The sequence below is a fragment of the Heterodontus francisci genome, chromosome 38 (assembly GCF_036365525.1).
Source record: "Heterodontus francisci isolate sHetFra1 chromosome 38, sHetFra1.hap1, whole genome shotgun sequence".
Taxonomy (NCBI): domain Eukaryota; kingdom Metazoa; phylum Chordata; class Chondrichthyes; order Heterodontiformes; family Heterodontidae; genus Heterodontus; species Heterodontus francisci.
Window position 1 is genome coordinate 17,820,774 of NC_090408.1, and position 12,029 is coordinate 17,832,802.

Below are 12,029 nucleotides of genomic sequence, written 5' to 3' on the forward strand. Positions count from 1 at the left end.
TCACGTCCCGGTGCATTGAGTGCCAGGCCGGTCTCCCGGGACCCAGTACAGTGAGTCACAGCTCGAGCTCCCGGTGCAGTGAGTGACCGGTTTGGGCTCCCGGGACCGGGTGCAGTAAGTGATAGCTCGAGCTGCCGGGACCCGGTGCAGTGAGTGACAGCTCCCGGGACTTGGTGCAGTGAGTGACAGCTCCCGGGACCCGGTGCAGTGAGTGACAGCTCCGGGACCCGGTGTAGTGAGTGACAGCTCCTGGGACCCGGTGCAGTGTGACAGCTGGAGCTCCCGGGACCCGGTGTAGTGAGTGACAGCTCCTGGGACCCGGTGCAGTGTGACAGCTGGAGCTCCCGGGACCCGGTGCAGTGAGTGACAGCTCCTGGGACCCGGTGCAGTGAGTGACAGCTGCCGGGACCCGGTGCAGTGAGTGACAGCTCCCGGGACCCGGTGCAGTGAGTGACAGCTCCTGGGACCCGGTGCAGTGAGTGACAGCTCCCGGGACCCGGTGCAGTGAGTGACAGCTCCGGGACCCGGTGTAGTGAGTGACAGCTCCTGGGACCCGGTGCAGTGTGACAGCTGGAGCTCCCGGGACCCGGTGTAGTGAGTGACAGCTCCTGGGACCCGGTGCAGTGTGACAGCTGGAGCTCCCGGGACCCGGTGCAGTGAGTGACAGCTCCTGGGACCCGGTGCAGTGAGTGACAGCTGCCGGGACCCGGTGCAGTGAGTGACAGCTCCCGGGACCCGGTGCAGTGAGTGACAGCTCCTGGGACCCGGTGCAGTGAGTGACAGCTCCCGGGACCCGGTGCAGTGAGTGACAGCTGCTGGGACCCGGTGCAGTGAGTGACAGCTGCTGGTACCCGGTGCAGTGAGTGACAGCTCCCGGGACCCGGTGCAGTGAGTGACAGCTGCTGGGACCCGGTGCAGTGAGTGACAGCTGCTGGGACCCGGTGCAGTGAGTGACAGCTCCCGGGACCCGGTGCAGTGAGTGACAGCTCCCGGGACCCGGTGCAGTGAGTGACAGCTCCTGGGACCCGATGCAGTGAGTGACAGCTCCCGGGACCCGGTGCAGTGAGTGACAGCTCCGGGACCCGGTGTAGTGAGTGACAGCTCCTGGGACCCGGTGCTGTGTGACAGCTGGAGCTCCCGGGACCCGGTGTAGTGAGTGACAGCTCCTGGGACCCGGTGCAGTGAGTGACAGCTCCCGGGACCCGGTGCAGTGAGTGACAGCTCCTGGGACCCGGTGCAGTGAGTGACAGCTGCTGGGACCCGGTGCAGTGAGTGACAGCTCCCGGGACCCGGTGCAGTGAGTGACAGCTCCCGGGACCCGGTGCAGTGAGTGACAGCTGCTGGGACCCGGTGCAGTGAGTGACAGCTCCCGGGACCCGGTGCAGTGAGTGACAGCTCCCGGGACCCGGTGCAGTGAGTGACAGCTCCCGGGACCCGGTGCAGTGAGTGACAGCTCGAGCTCCCAGGACCCGGTGACGCGCCGGCGGCGGTTGTGCGGGGCTGGGCTCAGTGTAAAATGGCGGCGCTGGGTGAGGAGCAGTGGTTCGGACTCTCCTGCGAGAAGCTGAACTCGGGACCGCGGCTCTCGCTTTTCCATGTCAAACTGACCGACACGGCGCTGCGGGCACTCGAGGTTTACCAGCGGCTGTCGGTGAGTAGGCGGCGGGGCCACTGAGGGACTGGTGACGGGAGGGACCTGTTGCTGAACCGGTACCGGGAGCGCTTGCTGCCTCCTCGGCCGGTGTGAGGAGCGGGGATCGGATAGCTGGAATCCTGGTTACTGGCTCTGCCGGTGCCGCGACTCCGGGAGCCGGACACCGGGGATCGCCCGGTGATGCCCGCCTCCCAGCCCCGGTTGATTTGCCTTCTTAACGTCTGTCGGTGCGGCATCACTGGCTGCCCCCAGGGACGAGAGCCCCGGCTCCCCACTCAGCTCTGGGGGGCCCGCTGACACCTGCCTCTCGGCGGGGAGAATCGGCCAGTGAAACCCTTCCCGCTGCTGCCTCACGGCCGGAGGTGTGGGGGCAACGGCGGAGGTTCAACCCCGGGAAGGGGGGAGGATATCTGTTTCCCTCATTGCCTGGAGAGTTGAGGGTTTCTGTCCCCCATCATTGCCTGGAGAGTTGAGGGTTTCTGTCCCCCATCATTGCCTGGAGGGTTGAGGGTTTCTGTCCCCCATCATTGCCTGGAGGGTTGAGGTTTTTTGTCCCCCTCATTGCCTGGAGGGTTGAGGTTTTTTGTCCCCCTCATTGCCTGGAGGGTTGAGGTTTTTTGTCCCCCTCATTGCCTGGAGGGTTGAGGTTTTTTGTCCCCCTCATTGCCTGGAGGGTTGAGGTTTTTTGTCCCCCTCATTGCCTGGAGGGTTGAGGTTTTTTGTCCCCCTCATTGCCTGGAGGGTTGAGGGTTTCTGTCCCCCTCATTGCCTGGAGGGTTGAGGGATTCTGGTCCCCTCATTGCCTGGAGGGTTGAGCTTTTTTGTCTCCCTCATTTCCTGGAGGGTTGAGGGTAAATGTGCACCATTATAACCACCACCCCTGATCCCAGTTCAGTTACTGCAGTGACCAGTGCTCAGACATAGCCAAGGTCACTTTTGGTGGTCAGTCCTTCTGAAGCCTCATTGGTCAGTTTGAGCTGGCCTCTTTGGTCCTGCCCCTTCCCTCTCGCTATTCATTTGTCAGTTGAATCCTGCTGCCCAATTTTCACCGTCTGACATCAGTCAATTTGCCCTGGTTTCCTAATGGGTTCTGTCTCCTGTTGGCTTGTTCAACTGGAGTTTCCAGTGGATGCCATCACCAATTGGTCAGACCATTTGTTGCTGTGTCTCTCTTAACTTTCACTGTCAGAATTCTGGCCCCAGCCCATTGTCACCCTGATTAGTTGTCCCTGAAGAGTGAGGAGTCCCAAAATGATTGTCAGTCATAAACTGTTGCATGTTTTTTTATTTTTGTTCAAACAGTGCACAGTAATTTTTCAATATTATCTGTGTTTTCTCAAAAAAATGTTATGAAGGTCAAGTTCCTTTAAAACTAACCACCATCCAAATTTACCACAAGTTTGGCAAATCGCTTTAAATTGAGCATTGTAGGGAGGGCCGTAATGAGAAGTTGACTGAGTGTAAGTTTTGGGAAATTCAAGTCTGTTAAGTAACAACAGGTTTAATGTGATAATCTTAAATATTGAAGACATCTTTCATCGTGTGCAGCATAAGCTGGAGTTTATGACTTGCATAGAAGAAAAAAAACGAAATGCTAGAAATCAGACAAAAATGCTGGAAATGCACAGCAGGGGTCTGTCAGTCTGTAAAGAGAAAATACAGATTAAAACTTCAAGTCTAACTCATCAGTGTGATTTAATTTATAAGTGTGCTCGTGTCTGCAAACAATCAACGTGATTGTAATTTTAAAAGATTCACAGTGCATGACAGAACGATTTCCAGAGATAGGGTTTTTTTTATATAAAGTTAAGGGTATTAAATTCAAAAATAGTTGAGTAAATGTAGAAGTGAAGATCAGAATTTGTATATGTCTAAAATTTTTAAGGGAACACCTTGTTTGTTGCTCATGCCTGCACTTATCAAAAATAAATCTAATGCGTTCCTGTTATTCTTCATGTATATGTATAAATTATGCACAAAGTGATGTTTTCAAGAGAATAAGTCCAGCATTCAATTTTGAGCAAGCTGTTTTCAATTTTTTTTCCCCAAAGTGCTGTCATGAAGCAGCTCGTAAGTGCCACACAGTGAAATGGCATTTTTTTTTTTGTTGTCATTTTGTAGTTGAGGTTGTTTTCTACTATTCGCTTCAGTTGTACTTGGCTTGCTGAAACTTCCTTGGCTGCACTGTTTTCACAGTTAAGTTCTTGTCAGGCAGATGCTTTTCCTTCTCCCTATCCTGCTGGCAGTCTGTTCAAATTTCAAACTATACCAAATCAAACTATTCCAATGAATCATCTGGTTAAGGCAGTGGCTAGCTGATCCAAGAGGAGGTTTGGGATGCACTGTATAGAGATTTAGTTCATATTGGCCAAGGGGGCAGGTGGGACAGAGTAATTGATTGCTTGGTTCCTGTGTTCAGGAGAGGAAAATCAGGAAGTTTTCCTGCTCCTTATAGCTATTCACCCATGTTGGAAATGCATATGTGTGGATGTCGAGTGAGAATTGTATTGGGCCAACAATGTCTGACCCTTCCCCTGCCCCCACAGCTGCCACTCCAACTGCCCTGGTGGGAGCCTGCTGATAATTACTGCCTTGGTTCAAACATGAAGCCTAGTTACTTGGGCGAGTTACTGGAATGCACCTGGCACCCATACACTACTGCTGCAAGGAGTCAATGCCTTTGGGAGAAGAGGGTAGAAAATGTATAGGAAAAGAAGGCAAAGAAGTGTGCCAAAAGTTTTTTTTATGATTTAAAAAAAAATGAAATTTTTGCAACACTGCTACTGCACATTGGCTGGTTGCTGTCAATCAGGTTCTTATTGCAGTGAGTTGGTATTCTGTTTATATTGACAATACAAAGCTATATTGCTATGAAAATGTACATACTACTCTGTTTTGTGCTTGCATAAAAGCAGCTTCTGTGGGCTATAATTGCCTGACTGGAGTGTCTTTCGTCTCTTCTTCAAGTAAGTAGGATTTACAGTGTGGTGTCTTGTCACCCTGCATGATGACACAGTGAATTGTCAGTAGGAATGCCATAAATTGAGGTGCAGTGGTCTTCAGTATAGAGAGACTGTTGGATTCAATCAGTTTGAACATGACAGTGTAAGTGTAATAATGATTTTCCATTTCTGCTCAGTTGACACTCTTGAATGTTTCTTTTCTTCTTTCCCACCCAATTAAAAGTTTCCCTGTTGGCTTATTTTGAGCTAAATGTCCAGGGCGTTGCTCTCTTGTGAATGAAATTTTAAATATGAAAGAAAAAAAACACAGGATAAATTAGATTCAAGTAATGGTCCAAATTCTTATAAAAACTGGTATAACGTATATGCCTTAAATTGTTTTTAGGCTTTCTTTGGGTCCAAATGCAAGGTTTTGTATTTAAATTCAAATGCCTCTGGTGACAGTGCCATTAGAAATGCCTCATGTGAGGACTGATCTTCATAGGTTCTCCCATTTTAGTTGCAAAACTCTACACATTTTGAACTTAGGCATACACAATATTCTTACTTATATATTTTATTCTTTGGGGATATTGCTGTCACCTGAGAAGAATTGTTCTTATTTGTCAGTGGTTATAATTACCCAGCATATTTGAATGCAAATTCAATGTAAACTGACGATTTGACCACAAAGGACGTCACAACCCTAGTCTGATCCTGTCCTCCCCCAGCATCTAAACGTGCACACTTTTAGCTTTCTATTTTTATTCATTCATGGGATATGGGTGTCACTGGCAAGGCCAGCATTTATTGTCCATCCCTAATTGTCCTTGAGAAGGTGGTGGTGAGCTGCCACCTTGAGTTTAAGTGTAGTAAGTCCACTGAAGTGTCAAGAAATCAGTAAGAATCATGTTTTTTATTTTTTCATTCTGTAGTACAGGGATTCTGAAGTGAATATCAGCTACTGCTGCATAAGCTGTAACTTTTCTAGTTCTTGTGGCTCTGTATTATGTTGTGTGGGGCAAGTGCCTTATAGCTCTTGGTGAGGATTTGCACTGATATTTGCAGTTGCTTGCAGTTCCTTGTAATTAATCACTGCTTTGCACAGGAGATTGGAGCAGTATTGATGATATATACAATGCATGTGTGTGAAAGACGTGAAGGACTTCACATTTAAATAATTGAAATACTCAGTTTGGAAACTGGCGAATGTCCAGCTGCAGTAGATGATGAGACCTGAGCATCTGGTGACTCTTTGCTGCCAGTTTGTTCTTGTGAATTTGTTGCAGTACTGGGCAGGTTAGTTTTAACTTGCAGGTAATATTTTCATTGGTTTGAAACTAACACTGAATAACATTAAAACCATACATTACAGTTGCAGTATAAGTTGGAAATTCCACCCCTAATTTTTTGACAGTCACTGGACTACAACTCCATGTGTTCCTGCAGGACAGTTCAATTGTATTTTTAGTCCATGCAGTGGGCAAATATTTGTACATATTGTGCCAGGCAATTTTTCCATTATTTGATTCATAGATTTTAATCTGTTCTTCCAGGTATACATATTTTGCAGAACCCAGATTTATTTGTCTGACATGAATTACAGTGACCTTTCAATGCAGAAGGGTAGAAACTAAAATTAACTGTTCGTGCTATATTTTCTAATGAAAAAATGCCCAATGGACATCAGTAAAAGAAAACTTTTTTTCTGACTTCTTAAAAAGCTGCTTTGATGTATTAATTTACTTCACTAGTCCAGGCGAGAAATACATGCTATGTTGAACAAATCATAATCTGTTCTGAATGTAAAGAGTGGAATTTAGACATTAATCCTGTCAAAACATCTCAAACATTTCACACAAATAAGCACTCGTTTTGGTAGGAATCTACAGTATCCATTTGTGGCAGACTGGCAAGAGATGAATGACGAGTTAATCCTTTTGTGGTGTCCGTTCCAGGAGGAATGTTGGCCAAGAGTTTGTCTTTTATGGAGAGTTATGGGATGCTTAATGTTGACTTAAACTACCAGAACAGGCAGGTGGATCCTCATCTGAAGGATGGATTGTAAATAAGGAATTGGTCTAGTTTGTTTTAGTGCATACAAGTACAGATAACTTGACCAGAAAAGTCACAGTGGCCCAGCAAATCCTACCCCTTCCATAGACAATGGTCAAGGCTTAGTGTAGTGCTAATAGCATGCTGCCTTTCAGATGAGACGTTAAAACGAAACCCCAAGTCCCTCTTTCAAGAAGAGAAGGAAGTCCTCTGAACAAAATTCATGCCTCAGCCATTCATACCATTTAATGTATTTATGAAGTAAAAAGCTCATTATCCTGAGGCACCCTCTGCTTATTGTAACAGTCCAAAATATTGGTTGATACACATTGAACCTGCAAATAGGTTCTAATTGACTCTTTATCCTGTGTACAGTAGGCTGGAATTATCTTTGTAATGCATATAATGTCTTTAGCCAGCTGTTCCCTTGTCCGCCATGGCTCAGTTGATAGTACTCTCGCCTGTGAATAATAGGGTTCTTGGTTCAAGTCCCACTCCAGGATTTGAGCACAAAGATCTAGGCTGACATTCCAGTGCAGTACTGAGGGAGTGCTGCACTGTCGGAGGTGTCGTCTTTCAGATGAGATGTTAAACCAAAATCCCATCTGTCCTGTAAGGTGCATGTAAAAGACCTATGACACTATTCGGAGAAGAGCAGGGGAGATATCTCTGGTGTCCTGGCCAATATTTATCCCTCAATCAACATCACAAAAACACATTATCTGGTCATTATCACATTGCTGTTTTTGGGAGGTTGCAGTACTCAAATTGGCAGCCGTATTTCCGAAGTTACATCAGTGATTACTCTCAAAAAAAAGAACTTCATTGCCTGTAAAGTGCTTTGAAACATTGCTAGTCGTGAAAAGTGCTATATAAATACATTCTTTCCATCTGCCTTTTCTTTCCGTCTGTCCTGAACCAGAGAATGGTTCTGACTGTTTGGATGTTTTGTTAAGTTATGCACTGAAGTGGGTGTGGACTGGAACTTTACTAAGGACCATTTGAAATGTATTCTCAAATGTAAAATAATAAACTAAGTAAGCAAGTTTGCATAACCTTTCAGAAATATATAACTAATTGGATGGCTTATGCCAAAACTATTAAGTAATTTGAATTAATTATGCCAACTCACCTTGTTTACTAACATGCTATATCTTCATTTTAAAAAATAATTTGATGTTGAGTTTCGAGAGAACCTGCTCAATATATGCTTTTAGAAAAATGAATAGATATTTTATGCTACCAATGTAATATAATTCGCACTGAGTTAAAGCATTAACTTAGCTGCGATATTATGCCCACGATTTGGCTACAAGTAATGCCAAACCAGCACCTAAGTGTTGTACACTGATGCATTGAAAGTGCTAAGGAATATCAGAACTTTGTGTGAAAACCATTTTCTCTGAATAAGTTTGAAATGTTTATTTAATGAAGGTGCTTGTCTGCAGCATTGGAGTTTTACCTGATACAGTGGATGCAACATTTTGCTAATTACAATATCCTTAAAATATATATTCTTTTGGTCTAGAGAAAAAAAATTTTGAAGAAATTTTAGCTTTTGGGTGGGGTTGGGAGGTGGTGGGAAACTGGAGATTTCAAGGTGACTTGGTTCGTTTCAGCATTGTAAAGGGCTATGGTGGAAGGATCAATACATGAATTTAAAAACTAGGAATTTGAAGGATTGTCTTATAGAACCTTTTTGACCAAAGGTTAATAGAGCTGTAGACTCTGATTGCTATTGAAGTGGAATGTAGAAATGGGTTCAAGAGAGAATTGGATACATTTCTGGAGAGAGAAGGGGGTGGTGAGTACAGAAGGTTTTTGTGTCTATTAAATCTTTCCTAATCCTATAAAGTGTTCAAAATTAATGATTTTTCTACTGCTATTTGCTTCAAAATATTAGACATCTCACATTTTTTGTTATGTATGTAAAAGTTTATTGTAAGACTTCCTAGATGTTATATTGAATCTGATTAAATCAGAACATGTATTTGATAAATTAATATTTGTAAGCCTATAAATATGGATTTGTCCATCTAAGCATCTTGCATTCCTCTAAAACTAAAATTTATTTTCTTTCCTAGGCTTCCATACCAAATCAACCAGTAATCTGCTTCCAGGGAAATCAGGGGGTAGGTACTGGCCTTGAGCATTTTCATTAATTCACCCTTAAATTTAGGTGTCTCCTGTGCTAATTTTGATGAATTAGGTAACAGTGAAATTCTGACTGCATGCAGAATAATGTAATACATAACATCAGTGTATTACAATGAAAAGAGAGATTTAAATTTATATGGTGTCTATCATGATTCAAATACACCAAAACACATCACTGTAGAATTAATTACTTTGAAGAATACTGTTTTTTATGTAGGTAAATACTGCTGCGATTTTGAACTAGCAAGAGTCCACAAACGTAAACTCAGTTGCTCGTTCATTTGTTTTTTGGTGATGTTGATTGAAGGAGGAAAGTTGGCCAGGACACTCAAACATTTTCTGAATAGTGCCATGGAATTTTTAACATCTACCTGCATTATAGAGCAGATGAGATTTACACAGCTGATATTGCTGCTTCATGGATTCAGTTACCTGAAAAAGAATTTTGTCCACACAATTTCTGCAGAGGCCTTAGCTAGCATGACAGAATCCCAGTTCTTGCAAATGTGGTGAGTTTGTTAGTCAGAAATCAGATTGGTGGTGAAGAGGGGCAAGCCATCAGAAAACAGTAGATGGAGACTTGTAGAGCATGGAAATCAAGTGAAGGGGAAAACAACATTTGAGAACTAAGCAAACAGGGAGAGGCAAACTAACATGCCTTCCCGTCGGTGATGTTAGGTCTGAGTACACATGTTTCCTTGCTTGTCTGTGTGCAGTACACCTAATTTCTACTCACTCAGTGTTTCATACAAGTTAGCATTTTCTCTTATAGTGATGTCATTTGTGTCTGTTCTTGTAGCTGTCAGTCAGCAACTGGCATTTGGAGAGGTGTGGGAACTTGATGCATGCCCCTTTTAGCTGGGATGCAGAACAGAAAAAATTGTGTACTAATATTTTTGGTAACTAACCCACATTGAAAAAGTGAATTATTTGTTGCCAACATATTGCTATTGAGCAATCCACCGAGTTGAATATATCATTTTAAAAAAGTGGAGGTGCCGTATGGAGACTGTCATCACAGTTTGAAGTATTGTAAAATAAGTTGATCATTTTCACTAGTGCTAGCTTGAGTATTCACCAAATAGCAGCTGTGTGTGAAATAAGGATTTGGCATCATATTATGGCTATACATTGACACTGACCTACGTTTTACATTTGGCATTGTTTTAGTGTCAGGCTATTCCATTTATTTTAAATGGTTTATCCCCATCATTAAAATACATTGTTTGGAAAAAAAATTAGGATTCTTTGTCATATTACATGAATCCTGCATGAAAAGGTGTTTACTTTTTATGATGGATAATTAACCATGAATGTTACTTAAATGGAACTTCAGAAGACATTCAATAAGGTTCAACACAAAAGACTTTTTTTTTAAAATGTGAGCGGGTGAAATTGGAGGCAACCTATTGACATGGGTAGGAAATTGGTTCGGAGATAGGAGACTGCAGAAATGTACTTCATTTGGCAGGATGTGACTAGTGTTGTCCTCCAGAAATCTGTACTGGGGCTTCAGCTTTTTGCTATGTATATTAATGACTCTTTCCTCTGGGGGAAAAGACCAGGACAAGGGGCATAACCTTAGAATTTGAGCTAGGCTGTTCAGGGGTGATTTCAGAAAGCACTTCTTCACACAAAGGGGCATGGAAATCGAGAACACTTTCCCTCAAATATCTTTTGAGGCTACGTCAGTTGAAAATTTCAAACTTGCGATTGATAGGTTTTTGTTAGGGGAAGGGTGTTAAGGGTTACAGAACCAAAGCAGGTAGATGGAGTAAAGATACCATGATCCAGCTGCACAGTAGAACAGGCTCAAGGGGCTGAATGGTCTAATTCCATTCCTATGTCATTACCCACAGTATTTCTGTATAATGTTTGAGGCATGGTAAGGAGTAGTTCCTCTTTGTCTTGCAAGGTGGCAAAGGAGGAGTAGGAAAATGGTCTATTTATCGCGTTTTCATAAATTTGCTCTTCAACTTTGCTGGGGAGGCGTTTTAGAAAGATGAGTATTGTAAAGAGATAAGTTTTGTATCGCTAAATATCGAGATCTCGGACTTAAATTTACAGGTTTAAAATGCCTGTTTTGGATTTAAAAACTGAAGGAAATTATTGGAAATTTTGCTTCTTTGGTTTAAGAAATTCCAACATTAAAGAAAGGAAAAGATGAGTTCGAACAGTGGTCTGTGAGCAGGTTATCATACTTGGTTGGAAAAGTGTGGAGAAGCTTAAAACAGGAAACCAAATCTTCTGAGGATGTGGCCGGTTAAAGGTACTCAGGATAGAAAATAGGCTGATAGATTGTTGAGTAATTCTTCACCTTACACCAGGCATTGATTTCAGTAAGAATTCTAAGAGGGCGTTAATTAAGATTCCTACAGTTTTCAGACTGATATTAAGAATTTTTTGCAATGTTTTGTTACAAGTTAAGTAACTTTTTCATTTTTCTATTGGGAGACATAACAGCATGTACCCCTTACTCTCAGAAAATTAACCATGGTGGCTGCTGGAGCACAGGAAAAAAAATGGGGAAATTATACTGTTGGACAAGTAATAATTTTTCATAGCTGAATGCATTCTCCAGAAATCCTTGGTATTTCTGCATACAAGGAAGAGTGTTCCAGGCAGTGGTGTTGCCTGAAGCAGGTAAAGCATAGAAAAAAACCTAGAAAATAGGAGCAGGAGTAGGCCATTCAAAAAAGATCATGGCTGGTAGTCTAATTCAGTACCCTGTTCCCTCTTTTTCCCCATATCCCTTGATCCCTTTGGCATTAAGAAATATATCTACCTCCTTCTTGAATATATTTAATGATTTGGCCTCCACTGTCTTCTACGGTAGAGAATTCCACAGGTTCACCACCCTCTGAGTGAAGAAATTTCTCCTCATCATTTGAAACAGAAATTGATCTTTTTGCACTTAAAAAAAAATGTATTTACCAAGTGCAAATATCACACCAAAGTGTGAATTCAGGGCTTTAAATGAATTATCAGGTCACTTCAATTAAGCAACTTTGAATTAGAAGTAGTAAACTATAATGTCTTCTTTGGCCTCCTTGTCTCGAGAGACAATGGGTAAGCGCCTGGAGGTGGTCAGTGTATGGTCAGATAATGGATCCTGTTCAAGACTAATTTTGGTTAAGTGCATTATATTACCTTTATTGAAATGTTGACTAATTGCTTCTCAGGCCATGCACAGCATTAATTGGAATATTCTGGAGGTTTTT

The 12,029-nt window shown here is 43.3% G+C and overlaps 1 protein-coding gene across 4 annotated transcripts in view; it reads left to right on the forward strand.

Moving 5' to 3' along the window:
• Positions 1–1,346: 1,346 nt before the first annotated feature.
• Positions 1,347–12,029, forward strand: part of LOC137352405 (novel protein similar to elongation factor RNA polymerase II (ell)) — a 102,757-nt gene continuing 92,074 nt past the window's right edge. Inside the window, exons 1-2 of one of the 4 annotated variants that reach the window (XM_068017765.1) lie at positions 1,347–1,651; positions 8,736–8,783. In XM_068017765.1, the coding sequence (XP_067873866.1) occupies positions 1,517–1,651; positions 8,736–8,783 (183 nt within the window). In that variant the 5' untranslated portion in view covers positions 1,347–1,516. The remainder of the gene's footprint in view (positions 1,652–8,735; positions 8,784–12,029) is intronic. The other 3 variants (XM_068017761.1, XM_068017760.1, XM_068017762.1) reach the window with 3 other exon arrangements.